We start from the raw sequence: 21633 nt of genomic DNA on the forward strand, positions 1-21633 counted from the left end.
GAAGGTCTCCCTGGAGCCTTCTCTTCTCCAGACTGAACAACCCCAACTCCCTCAGCCTGTCCTCATAGGAGAGGTGCTCCAGCCCTCTCTCTGATCATCTTCATGTCCACTTGATGCACATTTTGAAAAAAGGTTCTTTTTAGAGGAAAACTTGGAAGCAAGTTTTGGTGAATCAGGAAGAAAAGAGTCAGATTGAAGGACACAAGAGCTGTCTGAGAAGGTTGTCTTGAGCAACTTTGAGGAACAATTGTTTTATGCAAGGTAAATGTAAATTTGCCACTGTCCCAGCTTGCCAGGCTATCTTGGAGGCAGTGGCAGGCCAAATAGGAATGGCTTTCTAGTGCTTTATTCTTTTATCCCAAGTTTGTCTTCAAATTCACGCCCACCAGACCGACCACACCAAGCTGACACACAGACCCTGACCCAGCCATTGGAAAAAGAGTAGTATTTTGGTCACCTTTTACATTTCCACAGCTCTCTCCCCTATTGTAGTAAGAACATTTTAACCTTTATCTTGATATACTACAACAGTGTGCCCATGTCCTGGAAGGAGTCAGGGGCTTCTCAGAATTGGGGTGCGGGTTTCTGTGAAGCACCTAGGGCCAGGGTAGGAGCTGTTCACGCTAGGTATGGTGGAAAGAAACCTCCTTTGGCACATAGTGGATAGGTGTTGGAGTATTCACACATTGCAACAGTTTATTAGGATTAACAATATATGAACAGAACCATCTTTTTAATTTCTTATACATGCAGTGGTCCCAGTTTGATGGATGACTTGAAGACTGGGGTAATATTTACGCAGTGCTGCAGATTGGGGCATATCCCAATCTTCAAGAGTCTTTATAATCTGGCGGCCAGCTATATTTTTACCCACATTCCCCTGGATTTTCTTCCTTTTTACAATGTGTCCCCAGTGTGACTTGACCCTTTCCATCATTCTGCTGCATGTGGAAATGCAATCTGGATGCCCTCATCTGTCTCGTGCACTGTCTTCCTTTCAATCCCTTCTACAAGCTCTCATGCCCAAGCACCAGAAAGTCTTTTCTGTTTCTCATTATTGCTTCCTGTTCCCTTCCTTCCTGGCAGTTTTGACCTTAGTTTTGTTGACTTGTCTAGCTTAAGAAGATAACTCTTTGAAGAGTCCTTACCAGTACACCAAAGCAGTTGTAGCAACTAAATGTGAAGCTCAAGTGTCAATACATTTATTTGCTTCGCAATTTTTTTTTGCTTTTCTTCGAGCAACTAACTGCTTTGATGTTGGTAAGACTCCTAGCAGAGGAAGGTGTAACCCTAAAGAAATATTGTTGCTGGGACTTGCCCCTTCATGATTTTTTTGCAGCATTTGAACTCCAAAGTACTCAGAGGAAATACTGTGCTTTTTAAAATGCAGTGTGGCAAGTCTGCTTTAGGAATGCCACATTCAGTGATTTCTTGCATTACTGTGGACATTTTGCTTTGAAAAAAGCAAAAGCCTCTTTACATAAAAAAGATTAAAGTCACAGGGTTTTAAAATTTAGGTTTAAGCATTCGCATTGAAAGTCCTAACAGGGAAAACTTAATACTCCAGGCTCCCAAACAAAAAAAGTGTACTTTTTTAACTCTCACTGGTGTTAAGATAGGAAAGCAGACCCATGAAGAGTTTCAACAGATGCCCAGGCTCTCACTTCTAGCAAAATTCAGACCATGGTGGCTGACAGCTATAGAGGCAGAAGGATCAGTTCCTTTGTCCATGTGTCCCATTCCTGCTACTTTTCGTTTCTCCCTCTGAGGAGTCTGCGTTCTCAGAGGCAGAAGGACAAATGACTCCCTGTGACTCGGACATCCAGCAGGCTTTGGAAGGCAGCAGCTGAGAGGTGTGGGGACAGCTCTCCTTCCTCTCCTGCAGAGGTACCTTATCACCTCCCTGGCACGCTGCACTTTCTGATTTGCCTCTTGCAGCCCCCAGGTTGGCAGCAGGTGAACGTGCATCTCAGCACCGGTGCAAAGCTCGACCTCGTTTTCCTCCAAGTCTCCTGAAGTTCCTCTGACAGGGAGGTGATACCCCTCTGCCTCTTATGCATTTTTCTGTGCTTGGTTTTGTTTTCTGTCCTTGGAGTCAGAAAATGGGGAATTTGCTCCAATTCAGGAGTCATCCTTCTTTGTGAGAATATGAGCTTCAAAAACATTAGGATATTTGCAAATGCAAGGGCTGTATGTGAAGGGCAACAGAAGGTCTTAGGGAAACTCAAGTTTCAGGGTCCTACCTCTTGATCACATTCAAATGTTTGGTCTTGTAACGTGTGCTTGTTTGGCTTTTTATTTTCAGCTCCCGAAGTGCTGGCCCAGAAACCCTACAGCAAAGCCGTGGACTGTTGGTCTATCGGGGTCATTGCGTACATCCTGTGAGTATCTGTTGGGTTTTCAATGCAGGCAGCTTGGGGACCTGCAACATACTCTCCCACCATATAGTTACCCACTTAGTCTGGGCCAAAAAATCAGTCTCTGATACTTGTGACCCAGGATAACATGAACCCTGGACACCTCCTAGTTGCACAAAGGCTGAAATTTGGGCAGAAGTGGTAGGAATGAACCAGGACCCCTCAAAAGCCCAAATCTTTGCTCCCACCTGAACTACAGTGTGTGCAATAGTATGGGTTTGTCCAGGCTGTGACGTTACTGAAGTTATTATGTCCCCTGCTCAGATTAGCTTTGACAAGAAACAAATCTGGCCACGTCCACAGAGCACAGCATCATGCCTACAGGCGTATCCTGAAGGGCCACCTCTCTCAAGGCACCACTGTATTGGCTTTTTCTTCCCTGGGGAGGGCACAGAGGGAGATAAGCAGGGAAGAACTTTTCAAGTCCTGTACTGAATTATTCTCATTAAAATGTAATACAAAGTATTGAGATTTTTACTAAAAATGAGGGATCATTTTCTTTAACACATCCAACCATCAGGTCCCATAGGAGAGGATGAGTTGATTTGTGTCCTGTCAGTTCTGTCACTCTTCTATCAAGCCATTAACCCTCCGCATTCTTGGCTGAGGTTTGCTCCTCTAATGGGGCTAATTGCTGCTCAAAGGAGTGGGGATTGGTTACTTGAGAAAGCTACAGGACCAAGACTTTTGCGCATTCTCCAAGGTGGCGGGTAGATCTCAGAACTCATATGTTTGTGAAGATGTAGTGCCTGTCCTCATTCAGTACGTGCTACCCTTCTTCACAAAGGCTTAATGGGATAATTAGATTGGAGGGAACCTCAGGAAGTCCTGTCCTTGAGGTCAGACTAGGTTGCCTAGCGCTTTATCCAGTTGGGTCTTGAAGTCCTCCAAAGACAGAGACTGCACAAGGTCTGTGGGCAACCTGTTCCACTGCTTGACTGTCCTCATGGGGAAAAGGTTTTCCCTTGTATTCAGACTTGTCTCCATGAAAGGGGCAGCCAGTACTCTAGATGTGGGTGCACCTTCAGTGCTTGAACCGTGGAAGTAGGTAAGCCACCTCTTGCACCAGTGACAACACTTGGAAGGATTGGGAAGGTGTCCTGGCCACTGTGGTCGCAGGGATACCCTGGTGCCAGGGGTCATTAGTGCTGTCCAGAGAAGGGCATCCGTAACATTTCTGGCACCATCGTCTGAATCCAGCTCTGTGTGCATGGGTATATGAAATCACTGCTAATATTTGGATTGAGAAGGAAATGCAGAATTTGTTGTCCGTGAACCTGTAGGAAGACTCCCTCTAGCTTAGGGGCCTGTCTTGCTGGGGTAGTCCGTGCTCAGGGCTCAGGTCTGTGAGTCCATGCATGTTGTTCAAATAACAATTGTATAGGTTGCATCTGCACAGCCTAGCAGGCTTTGAAGCAGGAGCTATTTGTGTGGGTCTTCGAGAGGAGGTCAGGCTTTCGCCATGGGCTGTCTCAGGGTGACCACACAGAGCACAACAAGCCTGTTCCTTTTGTGCAAGAGAGCACAGAGCTGCTGTGTAGCTGTTGACTGCCACAGAAACAAATGTCTTTTCATGCCAGTGTTACCAGTGCTTTCTCTTTTTTTTATTTTCCCTTTTACACAACTGTCACTGTTATACAAGACTGAAGGAAAAAGCAGCTCCAATGAGGCACAGCATTAAAGCATTCCTACTTTGTTCCCTTTCTCCTTATGCAAACATTTCATGGCTTGTCAACATGAATAACTTTTTGATGGTGTAGTAGAACTATTTTTGCCAGGACAAACCTCACTGCTGTATTATCCACTCTGTGCAGTGTTCATTCTTTACACTCTCATTTAGTCTTGAGCAGAAGTTATATGTCACCCAAAATAGCTTTTTTTATATTAAGATAGTATAGGAAGGTTTTATTTATTTATTTCAAAACAAAGCCTTGCCTAAAAACATTAACTTTACAACTGGCTTTCCAATCTGCATGAATATTTGAAAACTTGTTGAGTACAAAACTTTGCAGGGGGATGGATTTATCTTGGAGCAACCATCAATAGCAAGATGCAAAAAACTTTTGCATAACAAAGCAAAAATCAGCAGTGCTGATTCTGACTTTGTGGCAAAGCCCAGCGGGACATGCTACAGCAGTGAGGAAGACAGCAGGCATGCCAAAATACCTCGGAGGCTGCTTCACACATCATTCCCTAGTGCACTTTTAGTTGAGGATGATGTGTGCTGACCCAAACTTAGCATTTTCCCCAAGCAAACCTGAGCATGGAAGGCCGAGAGGTTGGTTTTTTTGATGGTTTTGGTCCTTGCCAGCCATGGCAGGACGATCAGGTAGATTTTCTGTTGCTTTTGTTGTACTTTGCCAAGTACCAGCTTCAGAGAGTGGGAAGGAGGAGGATGCAATTGGAAGACAGCAGTACCCTGCCTCACTTCCAGCTCGACCGCTGGCTAAGTTCAGTTTATTGTCAAATATCCACCATGAAAATATGTGTCCATCTGGCAGCCCACAGGAGGGCTGTGAACTGTTGCATCCTTGTTGCCTAGAGAGAAACTTGGCTCTGCTTTCCTCCAAGATTTCAGTCCCATTCAACCATGGCTCATGCACCAAAGGTCTTTTTTGCTGGCAGACCTGTTGTTATTTCACTTGTTGCTTTTATGTGTCTTGCTGAGGATTACGGGTGAGTAATGTGTCCTCCATACCCAGTTTACGAACACATCTTCAATATGTGGAAGGTTACAATCTCATCCATAGTCCTTCTCCCTTCCTAAGCAAGGCTGCTCTTTCTGCAAGGTTCAGCTCAGTTGTTTCCTGCTCTGTTTTCACAATCAGCATGTGCTGGGCTTGTCAAACAAGGCATACACACTCCTCGACTCTAAATTCCCCATTTGCTGTACGGGGAATTCCCAACCCTGAAGGCTTAAATCAGTTTAGTAAGAATGAGTCCCTATGAATTCCCGTTTGCAGGACAAGGAAACCTTTTCAGGGTTTCTGTGCTTCATGTAATAAGGACTTGATTTGTATTACATACAGTCCAAATGAACGGCAATAATGCGCTGCCGTAGGAGCGCGGTAATGTGTTTGCCAGACTGTTACTGCTTGGGTGGGATTGGGTCTGAGATCAAACCACCTCCTTGAATATTTCTGCATGTGAATGTGAACTACATCCTTCAGCTCCTGTAACAGTCAGCAGCACTCCAGGGCTCTCTTTGGTTACCCTAACGTAGGTGCTTGGTGCTGTTTCAGGCACGTACAGCGTCCCGCCTGGTCGCAAGCTGCGGCTGCAGGACGGTCCAGCCCCCCCGTAGCCCCCCGGCGTACCTGCCAGCGGGGGACAGGGGTCCTGTGCACTTGGCAGCTTCTCCAGTGGCACTGGGCTCTGCGTGTGGGCACCTCAACCCACCTGGGTCAATGCAAGCAGTCATTTCACCGGGTTGTGCCGTTCAGTTGCCTAAACTTCTGTGTTTAGTGCCACGCTGGGGCGTCTGGGACAGCCACGTGGATTTGGCACGTGTAACGCGCTGCAGAGACCTTCCTTCTGGAGCGGCAGATGGAGGCCAAGCGGGAGACCACGGACTGCGCCGAAGAGCACCAGATGCCCATGCTGAGGCTGCGGGATCACATCCTGCTCTGTACTCAGACCCCTGCCTTCACAGGATGGATTCATCTGCTTTATGGTACATTTGCGTCACTCTCCAGTCTCCGTTGACTCCATCTCTATGGACTGCAACGGGAGCTTAGAAACCCAGCCCCCATCTCCTGTGTCCTAATCTTGAACTGGATCCCATCCTTGCTTCCAGGAATAGCCAGAAACTGCGAATATGGCCTCGCAAGAAAGTGGATGTCAGGGGTACAGTAGAGACAGAGAGGAAGAGGGGTCCTTCCCTAACCTGGAAGGAGGTAGCCCTGCTGCGGTGTCTGATAGCACCAGTGATGGGCACAGCTTTAACACCGAGGTCTGCCGTCTCAGCACTGCCCCACCACCCGAGGCCGCAGAGCCGGCACGCTCACAGTGCAGCGTGGCGCTGAGATGCAGCAAGCACCAGCAGCATAGCCGCCCTGGTGCAATGCTGGTAGTTAATCCTGCCCTGAGCAGGAGTTATTAATTCCTATAGATCACCACACTCATCTGGATATGCCATTTCCAGCTCCACAGTCAGCACAGTTGGAGCTACTTGCACATGCCCAAACCAGTCGGAGACATATTTATGCACAGGGCAATCCAAGCACATTGTCCTGCATCACCTCGCCACCTCTCCCGTGAATCCTCACAGCCACTCTGAACAGACTGTTGTCATTTAAGAGGATGGAAACTCGGGAATCCAACACAGAAGCCAGGCATAAATTAAAGATGCTTTGAGCTATTATTACTGCAAGTGGTTTGAGTGCCTCCAGACACAAGCTCTTTCTCACATGAGAGCCTTCAGTTTATGACACTGGAAGAACAAACTGTTTCGGTGGCACTGACGCTGTAGACAAATATTTGTTTCTGTGATACGCAAGGTGAAGGATGTCTTAGGAAAAATACCTTTGTTTCAGTGCCAGTCTCTAATGCTTCTCCTTAATGACAGCCAGACTGCAGAGGCTGCACCAGCGGAGTTTTTATCAAAACCTGTTTTGCATGAGAAGTCATTATTCACACGAACTAATTTTAGCAGCCTGAAATTTCCTGTTATTCCAGTTGCAATATTTCTCAATTTGAAACACCCTCTCTGTTGAGCTCGGCTTTCTACTTATCACAAGGTAGTTTTGATCATGTGTTCAGCTTGAAAATATAGAGCATAAGAAGAGCAAGAGACTTCACTGTCTGGGTCACATGAGGGGTTACAAAAACTTAGGGAAATAAAATACTGATCGCATGCATACCCGATATAGAGAAGAGTAAGTTAATTTATGCAAAAAATAGGAAATCATGTTCCAAAGTTGGAAAAGGACCTGGGGCCACAGAATGCTCTGCCTCAGCCCCTGGTTATTCATAGTCAACACCTCCTGTCTCTTCTGCACTAGGCCGAACACATTTTGCCCTGAATTTTCTTCTGATTCTGTTCACTGGTAGGACAAGAGAATTACTGATTTGTTATTGCTATTTATAAACAACGAGTATCTGGAGATAGGTCTTGGATCGTACTTTCACAATTTGCTGCTGAGTTGCTTTTGATTTTCAAGTAGATGTGCATGAATCATTGATGATGTTTGTATGGAAGGATTAACCAGGGACGGTACAAAGTATATTATGCCAGAAGAAGTTTCCACCATCATCCTGGAGTCATACATTGGGAAAAGCTGGTCAGTTATCTCACCTGCTCAGCATCACACACAAGGCTAAGCCAGAAAGTGAGGAATAACTTACTTGTTCAGTACTGGCAGGAGAATTAGTGGTGGAAAAATGTACCTGGGCATGTTGGATTGCTCAGGATAACTCAATTAAAAACTGGGAGACAACCCTGAATGATTGCTCCTCATTGCTTGCTTCTTAATTTATTTTTTATTCCCCATGCTAATATGTCCTTGTCCACAGTTTCATGAGGGCACCAGTGGCAGCCAGTATGAGGGTCCGTTCCCAAAATAAGATGTAATACATGCATTTATCTGTATAAATAGCACTTGGACAACTTCCCATACGTCTCAGGTCTTTGAGCACTTACCGAACTCTTTGCTCTAATCTCACTATAAAATTGTTTGTAAAACTAACCCCGGTGCCTCTTGTGTTACAGGCTGTACACTCACTATGCAAATGGGTCATTTAGCCTTTAATATCACCCCTGATATGTAATGAGAGCTTGCAGGGGTTTGTTTTCTCTGCCTGGTGAGGAGAAGATGTTCCCGGTATTCCTCTTGTGCTTTCCTGATGGCTTCTAGAAATGACTTCTGGCAATATCTTTCTTTTGTACATCCACCTGTGTTTTTCTCATCTGCATCCCATTCTTTTCAAGGCAAGACTGGGAGCAGGAGGTTAGGGGAATATCTGTTGCTGATGTGATAAGGTTGCTGAATAATTCTGAAAAGCTTTTATTTGGTGAAACTGCAAGAAAATGATGACAACTAATAGCTGCCTGAAGCTCCCCCAGGACAGTGCAGGATTTTTTCACATTGAAAACAGAGGGGTTATTTTTATATTTCTGCATATCTAAAGAAAAGCAGCAGAACCTCTGATAGTGAGGTCAATTTTTTCACACAGAAATGTCCCAGCAGATGGAAATGAAGTCGGTGGGATTTTGATTTTGTAAGAATTAAAGAAAAACTTATTATGGACTTTGGAAAGTGGCCCAGTTGCTGGAAGTCCAGCAAGATTTCCTCCAGCCATAAATTGCATGATAGCCTAACATACTGGGGCTTTCCCATCCCTTACTGCAAAGCCAGTAATGTTAAAACATTAAAGTAAGTAACATTAAAATTTCGATGTCTTCCTAAACTCTGATTTTAAGGGAAAGGACAGCGAGACTGCCTATATTTTGGCTCCCAACCCCTCCCTGTGCCAGGATGCCCTGGTGTTCCCCTCCCACATGCCACCTCCTCCATCCTAAGGAGGATGCTCCCTTCTCACATGCTTTCTGGTGTAGGTCCTCAATGTTTTGCCTCCTGGAGGAGCATCCTTGGGTCCCCCAATGCAGGAGGTTCATCCCCATCCCTGGCCGAGCCAGGACCAGCCCTTGACCTGCACTCAGCCCGCTCTTAGGCAGGGGGCTGATTTGGAGGGATGTCCCTGCCCGCAACCTGTAATAGTGACTAACACTTCTCAAGCTCTCACTAGCAAGGGAAAAGCTGTGCCGAAAGAGGCTCTTTTCTGCCCTGTGCCCAGCTCCCAGCAGTCCCGGTATCCTCCTGCATGACATTGGCTCTGGTCCCAGCCCTCCCAGCATCAGCCCTCGCAGCACCCAGCCCTGTGATGGGCTTCAGTGACCTCCCAGACACAGCAGTAGATACCCCAGACCCGTGTAAATACTGAAGCCGTGCAGAGGAACAGGGGAAGAGCTGGATGTGTGTAGGAAAGGGATTGAAAGGCTCTGGAGAGGCTGGGGCTCTTGCTGGGGTTGATGTCTCTCTGCTCCCCCCTTTGCAGGGTTATAGCCCTCCAGCTCCCTGCTGCTCAGCAGTTTGCTTTTACCTTTTTGCCACGAGCATGTATAAATCACAGCAGCCCTAACTTGTGCTCTTGTACCTTTGCCAAGGTAATTAGTACAGTGCACATTTTAAGAGAGTTATTTCTCTCTCTGGAGCAGCCTGCCAGCACCTCGGCATGCACAGCGCTGTCTGCTCGCCCTAAAATGTTTTATCAGAGCAGTTTGGTTTTGTTTAAGGAAAGTGCTGAGGAAGGCAAGAAATTAATGAAGGGCTGTCAGGCTTCTTATATGGAGTCCAATGTGTTCCCCAGGGAAGAGGGACAGAGCAATGGCTCCAAGTGCCTTTGGAGGAACATTTTTCCTCCAGCCTGGACATCTCTACCCCAGTGGCCATCCTAACAGTTGCAGTGCTGGTGCTGTCAACTCCAGCCTTTCCAAACCCCTCAGTAAAGCGCCCAAAATCTTGAGGGTTGTGACAAAAGAGGAGAAAGGTGAAAATCAGTTTGTGTGCATCCCCCCGCAAGACTGTGGGATGTAAGCGCTGATATTTTTTACATTAAAGCAAGTTATATAAATGTTCTTCATAGATACGTGTAAAGCTGGATCCTGGTTGTGGATCCAGTTTCTGCATTCAGTTACCAGATGTTTTTCCTCCATCATCCAGGTGCATAGTGGCTTTGGGGGATTTGCTTGAATGCACCATTTTTAATCACCCTTCTCATACATCACTTCCACCACTGGGTTTCACGTAGGAGTTGATGCATTGAGCCCCATACACAAGCGTGTGCCTGTTAAGTATGCAGTCCTGCTCTGAACGTAACTGCTGGTCTGGCATGAGGTTATCGTACTTGGGTTTGATAATGGCAGTCATCCAGTGGGACACAAATGAGGACTGGCTCACGTGCTTTGCAAGATAAAGAGGGAGATTTCTGCTTCAGTTGAGCCACAGTGGATTCATTAGAATGCTGCAAATTTCAGTAGAGTTCTTCCAGGTCAATATGGATCTGACGCAGATCAACATCTCACTCAGCATTTTAATTATTTATCATCAAGCACACTGGCTCTTCAGAGCTAACAAAACATTGCTCCTTTCACCCTCAAGTGTTGAGTTGGTTCAAATAACCTTAAGGGCAGCCGGCTGGCTTTGGGTTATAAATAACTTGAGTATCTCATTTCTTACAGTTCCTCCCCACCCCCCCCACCCCCACCCCCCTTGCTCTGTTGTTGCTACAGCGTAGTGTTTCAGCTAGATCTTTAGTCTGTTTAAAATGGCTGGCTATCTCCAATTAAATGCTTTATTGAGGTTGATTGACTCAGGGTTTAAGAAAACTGTAGGATCATTTCAATATCAGCAAAGTATGTGAAAGAATAATTTACACCATAGACTAGAGATAAGAGGAAAAAAATTGGGACATCTCTATGCAGACACGCTAGAGACAGGAAGGCCTGTTTAACTGTGAGCAGGATGGATTTCCTAAAACCTTGGACCAGCCTCAGAGGTAAATCTGACACTCTGCAACATTGGTATTAAAACCTGAAGAAGGGCTACCTTTGCCAGCATGTCTGCGCAGAGGGACAAACTACTGCATGCAGCACGGGCTAGATAGGAGGGATCTCTGACACATGAATTTTGTCGCTGCATTTGCTTAATGCAGTGCCAGGTGTGGTCTCTCCCATGCCCAGCATCTGCAGGGCTGGAGGAGCCCTGCCTCAGCAGAATGACTGTCCTGCTGTCTGCAGCACTGGGAAGGTGCAGCCTGAGTGTTTTAGCTCAAACTGGGCAAATAACGTTCAATGTCCTGCTTGTCCTGGGGCTAGGTTTTCTGAGAAGTCTGATTATAAATACTGAAAACCAGGACAGAACTGTTGTTAGCTTTAGGCAAGGTAGGCAATTTGATGTGGGCAGCAAAATTACTTGCAGAAGTGAGAGAGGTAGAGGTTCTCTGTGTGTCTCCGTAATAGCGGCAGGTCTATGTGCAGCCCGTGCAGGCTTTGCTGCAGAGGTAGAGTGACTCCCAGACATCGTCCTCGTTGTGCCTGGGGACGCAGAGCCTGCAGATGCATCCTGCCCTCTGCCTGATAGCTCTGTGGGGCTCCTTGTCCTGCTTTCCACCAGCTCTTCCTCCCTGTTCCACTGGAGAAGAGGTCCGTGCAAGTGGCCGGTGGCTCCCAGTTGTACAACAAACCTTCCTATACAGCTAAGGTCTCTTGCACGATGTGGAGACCACAGGTTGTGCTCAAAGCCCGTCCTGATGCCATGCAGGTGGCTGGGTGGGTGTCGTCACCTCTTGTGTGTCCCCAGTTCCCAAGGCTCTGCTGTGTGTGCATGTCTGCAAGAGCCACTGCACTGCTTCTCCGCCAGCCGGGGGAGGATAAAGCCAGTATAAGTAAATGGCTTGTGTAAGGTATTGGGTGAGAACAGTCCAGAAGAACAATCAGAGCAGTGAAGCCAGTATGGAGAAGACTCCTGGATGGGGAATGGTTGTGCTGAGGGATGAGGTGGACTGGTGCTCTGTGGATGTAGGCTATAGCTCATGAAAGCTCCTCTTGCCACATTTGTAGGAGAGGCTCGAAGAGCTCATGGCTGCATAACAAAACTATTCCTCTGGCTAAACAGCCAAAAGCGTGCAGAAGGAGGCCAGGATATCTGCATGAGTCAGTGTAGGATCAATAGCACCAGGTTTCCATGTAGAATTCCTCTTTGTCTGGGATGGTGCCAATCTTCAGAAATGGGTTTACACGTCTCTGAACAAACTTCTGTCATGGTAGAGCTTTTCTGCTTGAAAACTTACTGGGAAAAGTCTGAAACAAGAGTCTCTCCTTCTTGTCCCTTCCTCTTTCTCAACTTCTTGGCAGAGGCAGGTCTGAGGGTCACATCTCTCTTTTCTTGTTCTCCATTAGGCTCTGTGGGTATCCCCCTTTCTATGATGAAAACGACTCCAAACTCTTTGAGCAGATCCTTAAGGCGGAGTATGAGTTTGACTCTCCATATTGGGATGACATCTCCGAGTCTGGTAAGAAAGATGTATGCATGCCTGTTGCAGATATCCTCCTCTGGGCGTGAGAATGCACCCTGCATCATGTGCAGATCTCTTTTTAACTGAAAACCATTGGAAACATGTCTTTCTTTCAGCTCAAATAGTTGTGGGAGTTTATTTCTGCAGGAGAGCAAGTTAAGTACCATTTTGTCCAGCCACACACAAAGCACTAAAACATAGCTGGAAGAGAAGGCGAAGATAGCAGAAGACTATCCCAAGAAGACAAAGCAGTTTAATTTCTCCACGATATCCAAATAAAAAGCAGATGGTTTATGTGTTATTAATAATAATAAGGTGGCAAACCAGTTTGGCTCTGTTACTGACACTGCACTGCAGGTCTGAAGCAAGTCTGCAGTGTATACAGCAAAGAACCCAAGAACCATTAATTAATGGCTTCCAAACGATGCAGGTGAGCAGATTCAGAAACTGGGAGTACTGTCCGTGTGGTCGGATGCAGATAGCTGCCCATATGCTCACCCGGTTTCCACCCAGTGCAGAAGACATTTAACCCATAGTGCCTGCCTGTCCCTGCTCTAGTCAATGCCTAAAGGCGTCCGGCTCCAGCGTGGCTCATGGTCTGCCAGCATCAGTGTCTATAGGTGACAGCAGGGGCATGTTCAGCATTGCACCCTGTGTGTACCACTGATGTGCTGTGTAGTCCCCAAACGGTCACACAAGCTCAGTGTCTGCTCTGTCCAACCTGGGGGGAATGTCTGCCATTTCATGCAGGAGAAGAAATGAATCCTAGGAATATTTTATCATACAAAAATATCCCGAGAAATGCAGTTTTGTGATTCATTAGTACTACTGATTAAAGCAGGGGAAATATAAAAATAAGTGTTTTATTTTAAAGATGATTATATATCCTGTTATCTCTGCATAGAACAACATTTCATGCTGCTTACATCTGTGGTCCAGATATCATTGTGATGGATTGCTTAAAAATACATGTGATGAGAAATTTTTTTAAGCCCATAAGGGTTTTCAGAGAAAATATGACGGTCTGCTGGCACACCCCTTTGCATTTTGGGGAAAGTCCATGACCTAAATCAGCACAAAGATTTTCCTGCCATATTTGGCTTTGCTGTGGCTCCTTCACCTACTGTCTCCTGAAACTACTGGATGCATGCCATGCTGCGATCTCCCTTCCTTCCATTATAGCGTCGATTAAAAACACACTACCTCATGCTCAAGGGAGTCCATTTTCCTCGTTAACTTGTTTTTAAATACGCAATGTATCCTCACAGCTGCCCATGTGTGCGATTGCTTAGAGTGAGCAATGAGAAGCTCCTCTTCCCGTGGTCTGACCTCCTCCTTGCCTTTCCCACCCAGTTTGCCAGTATTTCCAACAGATGTGGCCACATTCAGACCACTAAGATGGTCAGAGCCACTTAACTGACCAGGGACCCAGGAGCTGGCAGGCTTGTACTCTGCTGACTCTGAATTATCCATCCCACTCCTAAATATACCTGCAGGAGTAGATGCCTTGAGTTTTTATCTGCCATACTAAATAGTTTAGATTTGGTCCTAAGTCACTTTGGTTATATCTATACTAATAAATATCAAATGATCCAGGGCCATTTTCTCATGCTGTGGCCAGATGGCACTTGGTAGCCTCATCAATGGTGTTGGCTGATCATCTGGCAGCAGAACTGGGCATCAACGCTATTGCTTTAAATTAGTCTCTCTTGTTTTTTTACAGCTAAAGACTTCATTCGGAATTTGATGGAGAAGGATCCTAATAAAAGATACACCTGTGAGCAAGCAGCACGGCACCCTTGGTAAGCAACAATCACTGCTGTGTGAAACCCTCAGGACAGAAAGCATCGTTTTACATTCATGGGTGGGAGTGGGTTTTCTGTCATGTAGTATACTAACCTCTACTAAATAACTGTGCTTTTATTCTTACAACCCCTGCCTTTGTCCTCCAAATTTTCCTGGAAAACCATGATGGACTTTAATGTCATGCACCGACCTGTTGAGTATCTGTGTAAGGATTCAGTGAAACACTGAATTATGTATGTTGACCGTAGTGCAGCAGTGGGATATGCCAAAATGATTGAACCCAGAAATCATATTTTGGGGCAAAGTGTCAAATTCTGCTGGTGTGCAGAAAGCTGGGTATCAACTCACTCATGAGGTCCTTGCCAAAGTAATATCAGAGCACTTAAGAGCATGCCATGAAGTAGGAGCTCCTCATCTGTGCTTCACAGATGATAGTCCACCTCCTGCTTGCAGTGAGGAGCTGGTTTCACATGCTGTTTATCCTCTCTTGTTGAATGGAAGAGATAGGAAACCTTTGAGAGGGATAAGCCTAGTCTGAATTGGCTATAGCAATGCTATCTCTCTGCAGTGACTACAGAAAAGTACCTGGTCTGACTACATTTGTAATTTAGACCTCTGTTAAGTGCTTTAAATTAGATGATGCCTTTGCACATGGATAACTTCACCAACGTTACTCAAGGGTTATGTAGCTGAAACAAGAGTGGCTCATGTAGTTTTGACCAACCCTGAGTGACTGACCATCACTACTAGCTGCACCCGCAAATGGGCTCTGGATGCAAGTCTTTTAGGGCAGGGATCAATATATATGAAGCGAGCTATTACTTTGGTTATTGTAATAGCTGCAACAAAAAGGAGTCAATGACATGACATTTTCACCCCAGGTGAGCATTAGGCTGTTTTTATGCTCTCACAATTACCACAAATACCATTTCCTTTTGCAGTTTCTGGAGCACTGGCAGGATAAGAGTGTTAGGCTGTGCCTTTGCGAGGGAACAGAAAGTTTTCCTTAGTGTCCATAGCCCCTCAGAAAAGCAGCTGGGCCAGTGTCATAACTAGCTCTAAAGCTTGATGCACCACAAAACTATCCTGGTGATGCAATTTTAGCCCAGGGATCAGCCTCGAGTAGTTGAGTATAAAACTCATGGTAAGAAAAGCACGGGCATGGAAGTTGTCAGTGAGTTTTAAGGTAGCACTGCTTTCTGTTGGGATTTGGAGACATTTGTTCGGAGGATGGAGTCTGCATCCCCCTGAGACTGGGGAGCTTTATCAGCGGGGCTCTGGTCATCTCTGCTTCCTCAGCAGACATGGGTTTTGGACACACTCCTCAACTTTTCCAGCTATGAAGGGACAGAACTTGGTACCCAGCTTAAAATCATATTACATTTCAAAGCAGAGTAAAACTTGATGGCTGTAGTTCTAGAACAAATACTTAAGTTTGGTTTCAAGGGGTTTATGCTTCTCTCTCTGACACTCACTGGTTTATCTCATCTCATTGCTGCTTTCAGTCCTGGGACTAGATGGAAGGTAAATCCTTTCAAAGATTTTTACCATTCTGGATTGCTGACAAATTACCCCCATCATTAATTAACGATTTGGCACTCGTGAAGACATTCAGTAAGTTATGACTACACAAGTGGTAGAAATACAGCGAAATGGCACTGATTTCTTCATAGTGGGAATGATGTACCAATGTCTGAGTGCAGATTGTCTCTGTGATTACAAATTAGGCTGAAGATAAGATTGAGGCTCAGCCTTTACAATTAAAAAGTTTTAGGAAAGGCTTGGGATGCAGCAGGCAATGTAAATCATTGAGAAAAGCAAGGTTCTTGCTTTTCATCCCCCGTGCCAATGACAATGAGAAACACTTTACAAATGGTTTTTAGCTGCATCAGCGGCTGGCATCAATACAAGTGAGAGATGAGGAGAAGTCAAGACCTGGGCCTGCCCTTTTTCCAAGGTCCCATCAACAACTGCATTGTCTGTGTGACAAAAAGGAAATTTGGGAAACGAAATCCAACTTTCGTGAGAAGAAAAAAACCCCCAACATTTCTAAATGATACTGACCTGAGCCTCAGGAAATTAAACAAGTTACAAAAGTCAATATTAGAAATACAGAATAAACAACGGGAATGCAACTCCCAGCAGAGAATGAGGTGACCATTTGTATAACTCAGAGGCAGATTTTCCGAAGCCTTACATCCAAGATACACAAAATGAAAGCATCCAGCTCTTGGCCCCGCTACATCTGTGTTGGTTGCTGGAGTGCAACAAAGAAACGTGGCACTTGTAACACGTACAGCTTCTGGGCCCTTCTGAAGGAATAAAATGATAAAAAGTTTTTCATTCCTTTTTTTTTTTTCTTCTTTTTTTCTTTTGCATGTCATGGCTGGGGGCCAACGGAAACTTGCAGGCTGCTCCATAATTTTTGATATTTTCTACAGAATCCAATCTTCCCTTTAAAAAAAAAACCAAAAAACAAAAAGGGCTTTCCCCCATTTCTGTGGCAGGAGCCTTCTCCTGCCAGGCTGACTTTGCAAGGCAGTGGTTCATTTGCAGGGCTACCTCTCAGCCATGTAAAGCACGGTGCAGGGTCGGCCTTTGAAATGTCAGACATGCAAATGGCACTGCAGTAGGGAGGCTTAAAATATTCACCGTGTTTCCCCCCCACATCCCAAATCCACCTCCCTTCAATACAGAGACAGTATGTGCCAGTGGATTACAGAAGGACAGTCGTACAGTGGAGGTTTCCAAAGATAGGGCTTCAGATCTGCCTCTGTCCTCCTCGGTGTGGTCTTGAGCAAAACTTGATGTCTCATTCCCTCTTGCTCTGAAAAGCTTCCTGTAACATAAATGTTGCAGTTATAGACCTCTCCGGAGAGCGGTGCAGTGATTTTTTGGAGGGTTTGGATCCTGTAGTGATAAATGCCTCTTTGGATAATCAAGGCTACTTACCCAGATATTATCTGTTATTTCAGGGTTAGTGATAGGATCTCCTTTTGCCAAGCCATTTCCCAAGAAGCATTTTCCACCCAGGTAGCTTACGCCAGGAAATAATGAGGTTTTTACTGCTTCTTTTCTCATTCTAGCCATTATATCTGTTGCAATGGCATCCTTCCCTCCCCTTTGAAGGAGGGGAGGGCCTTTTCAGTGGAGGAGGAGGAGAGCTCTGTGCTTTCTCTCAACGGTCACCTGCGTCCTTCTCTCAGCGTGGGTGTATTTAAGTTTCCAACAAGTCCAGGCTTAAGTTCCTCTCGCGCACGCTTGCACTCAGTGTTGCAGCGGTCAGAGATAAGCGTGGGCATGTTCAGCCAACAGAGAGAGGGTACCACGTCTTTTATAATGGGGGCATCCCATACCACCTTTTCACGTGAGCAGGTATTTCTCAGCATACATCCCCATTAGCAACATCACCTTCCATAGTGCCTACATAGCATTGTCTTCTCTGCACGTGATCAAGAGTAATGAGGTACGTAACACTACTGGCTCAGTGGGAAGAGGTGGTCAGAGCAGACTTCAAGTGATCCCATAAATGATACACTCTTGCAGAGTGCTTACACTTCAGGTAGCCCTTAATGGCATCTCATAAAAGGTATATTTTTGTCTGCACAACTGGTTCTGTAGAGCAGTGTAACTGGAGAAGCATCTTTGAACCCTAAAGTTCTCATGAAATGAAATCCTGATTCCACTGCGGTTAATGGGAGTTTTGCCACTGGCTTCAGTGAGAGTTGGGGTTTGTCTCCTTGTCTCACCAGTACCAAGTCACTGGTGCTGTGCAAATGGTAGATAATTAATATATACGATGAAGTGACTCCACATAGTGACGTTTTCCAGCATTCTATTTTTCTTCCTCCTATGAAATCTGCCCCTGCAGTATCAGATCTTTGGGACCAGCCACAAATTAGGAAGATATGTATCAAATCATGAGTACTTAACACATACTTTATAATCTGATTGTGATAAAAATAGTTAACTGTGCATGAGATGGCTACCTGGCCATGAGATTTTTTTGTTTCAAAGTATAACATTTGTGAAGAACAAACCGATTCCAAAATATACCTCTTATTTTAGTTACCATGTTTTTATTAAAAACTTCCAAACAAGGCTTGCAAGAACTGGATCTTGCAAGATATTATATTTGTGCCTTTAAGGTTAATCATCTCTTTGAATTTCGGGAAACTGCTCTAGAATAGCCAGCTATTCACATGATCAAATGTTTGTACAGGATCAGACCCTAAAAAAAGTAAATACTTCTTCCCAATGGCCCACTTTTCTGTGCTGTATCTGCTCCCCACATGCCTGCATTTACGTGATGTTTTGCTATTTATAATCAAATGGCCTTGGCAGGGGGACGGTATGTTAAACTCAGAGTTGGCAGAATAGGAGGCTAATAATTGCAGTGAAGTATGGTAGCTGAAACAGTACAATATGTAAAACTTGTTGGTATAATAATTACACCCCAGCCTGCACAATCTGTCCATTTATACAGAGTTCTCCTGCTTAATATACAGCCGACTTATGCTTTCCATTGGAAAGGTTATTTGTTTTATAGCTTATCTTTCACTGAGGTTTGCGCTGTTTATGGTGTGTTGCAAAGGTGCAATGTTCTGCTTAGTTGTTCCACTGTGACTTTTCGAAAAGGACGTGGAAAATGAAAGTAACAAGAGTGGGATAATTTTGCTGCAGCTTGATACATTTTAATGTTTCCCTAGCTCGTATTAATGACAGCAATTAAGTTTATTAAATATATTGCCACGTCAGAACCCACATCCTGTTCAGGGCAGTCACTCAGGCTGCAGCGATTAAGGGTGAGCAGCAGAAACTTAAGGACCTGTTTTTTCTGGCTATAGGATCACACTGCACTCCCCGTCAGGTCAAGCTGGGTCCTGCAGCCCCAAATTCAGCCCCCAGGCTCAGGTCAGAGGGAAAGAAAACAGTCCTCAGAGGGCGAGGAAAAGGTCCAACAGTTAGGAAGCTAGTACAGGAATTGGAAGGTGTGCTGTGATTTTTTTTGCTCTTTCACGCGTTACCCAAGTGACCTTAAATGGGATTTAGAGCTGTGTGCTGAAGCTGGTTATGGCTTCGAAGGCAACTTGGGACATCTAAATTAGAGAGTGATGTATGTATCGCCTCCATGTATAGACTGTATAGGGGAGAAGGAGGTGATAGCACCTAAATTAGACACCTGTGTCTGCGGGTACGAGTGTGGCCCTCACCTTTCCCCAGTGTTTGTGTAGAGGGAGAGCAGATACTTGGGACGTGCCGACGTCCATTCCCGCCTACGCCGAAGAATCGCGAAGCTTTGGCAAGGATTGAGCCCCTGCAAATTGTGACCATGACCCTGAGTGTTTATTATGTGCCAGAGCGCGCAAGCCAGATAATAATTTCCACCCAGGGAAAGGACATGGTTTACAAAGAGCTCAGTTCTCAGACAATGTTGTTTGAAGTGTGAAAAGAGCTCCCTGAAGGGAACTGCTGATGTTTACAACATTAAATCAAACTCTTATCGAGTTCGTCCCTGCACTCTATTTATTTTGGAGCATCACTGATACAGTATGTGCGTGTGTATATTTATATGCATGCTTGTGTGTACGTGTGTGTATATACGTGTGTGTGTGTATGTATAGAAGAGTTATGATCCTTCAGCATTATCCATTACAGCTAACTCCATGTTTCCTGTCATCATACTCCAGAGTATTTCCAAGCACTGTTTGGCCAGCACAGCGTTTGAGTTGGCTGCCTTCAGTATGAAGATTCAGAAAATAATGGTAGATGAAAGACTTTGCCTGCCGTCATGGGCAGGAAGGATGCGAGAGACATATGCTTGCAGTATGCTAACAAAGAACCATTCAAAAGGAAATTTACTGGGTTTGTCTTTGTTGGAGGTTCCTCTCAAAGCTTAGAAGTGGTACGGCCAGATAAATTGCTATGATAGCTTTGAACCCAGATAGAGAGCTAAATAAATTAGATACTATGAAATAATATGTGATCATTAGATTAGGTTCCTCTCATGTGCAGGGCTAGTGTTATGGTTATTCATGAGAAATACCCTTCTTCGCATCAGCGGAAGTATTTGTGATGAAGAGTTGTCAGATTGTGGCCCTTGCTATCCAATTCTGTGTGTCGAGACGCTTACACATTTACAAGTGCATGTAAGACCACCTTCAACACAAAGTTCCCAAACCATTGTTAGGATGTAGCTGCTTTCAGGTGCTGCAAAATGGGGATCCCGAGAGAAAAGCCAGGTTCCAGTTGGGCTAATCAGTCCTTGTTTGGTTCTGGGTGATGCTCAGCACGATAACAGATCATGCATTATTCTGATTTGTTTAATTTTGGTTTTGTATACGTGTGTGGTAGGTAGAAGTAATACCTTTTACTGGGCCAACTGGTATAGTAGGTAAAAACAAGCTTCAGTGCTGACACAGTTAACTTCAAAGTTAACTGCAAAGTCAAGAACAGTTGCTCAGGGTTTGACTAGATAAGCATCAGTTTGCTCATCTCTGAAATAGAAGATGGCTGTTTCTCAGGGAAAATGGAGCTGATTCCTATCGGAGAAGCATATGTTGTGCAGGGGAGGGAAGAAGGAAGGCGCTAAGGTATTTTTGTCCTAAAAGGAAAAGCAAGATGGTTTATAGCCTCTGGACTTGGTGAGTGAGGGAAGGGTGGAAGGGGGATTATAGAGTGCTCTAAAACCAGTATCTCTATTAAATTTCATGCATTATCTTCTCATCATGGGAATTAAAGTTCATGATTAAATACATTCAGTATAGATGTGATGATGCTTATCACCTCAGGGTAGGTTTGTGTGCCCAAAAGCTTATCTCATTTTTCAAACTCTACCAGCTGATCATATAAAAGATATGACTTCTACCTGCTCACCTCCACCGCTCTTGCCTGTATCCTTAAACCCCCCCAAAAACAAACAAAACACCAGCAAAACACCAACAGCAAATGGATGTTAACATTTCTTTTGTTTTCCTAGAAGTAAAACTATACTATAAACACTCTAATGCCGTGAGTATTTTATAAAAGTTTCGAGATCCTCCAAGTGCAAAATACAGTATAAAGGCACAGTCCTCATGTTACAGCATTGCACCGTTAACAGGATAGCTCTTCAGAGACAGCTTGGAGAACGATCCCACACTCGGCTTTGGCAGCCGGGCTTGCGTTTTGAGCCACGCTGTTCGGCATACCAGCACGTGTTTGAACGGATCCTGCTACGCTAAATTAGCCCCAGCACTGCTGTTACTTTGCTCTGATTAAAAACTACCATCTGCAAGGTGCTAATGCTGCTGAAGAGACCTTAGATGTAGGATGGTCCCCACCCCTGTAGCTTCTG

At 45.1% G+C, this 21633-nt stretch overlaps 1 protein-coding gene across 1 annotated transcript in view; it reads left to right on the forward strand.

The window, feature by feature from the left end:
• Nucleotides 1–21633, forward strand: part of CAMK1D (calcium/calmodulin dependent protein kinase ID) — a 230183-nt gene that overhangs the window by 192886 nt on the left and 15664 nt on the right. The window contains exons 6-8 of the mRNA XM_049814469.1: nt 2306–2381; nt 12376–12488; nt 14215–14293. Coding sequence (XP_049670426.1) covers nt 2306–2381; nt 12376–12488; nt 14215–14293 — 268 coding nt within the window. The remainder of the gene's footprint in view (nt 1–2305; nt 2382–12375; nt 12489–14214; nt 14294–21633) is intronic.

The sequence above is a fragment of the Accipiter gentilis genome, chromosome 11 (genome assembly GCF_929443795.1).
Source record: "Accipiter gentilis chromosome 11, bAccGen1.1, whole genome shotgun sequence".
NCBI classification, from domain to species: domain Eukaryota; kingdom Metazoa; phylum Chordata; class Aves; order Accipitriformes; family Accipitridae; genus Astur; species Astur gentilis.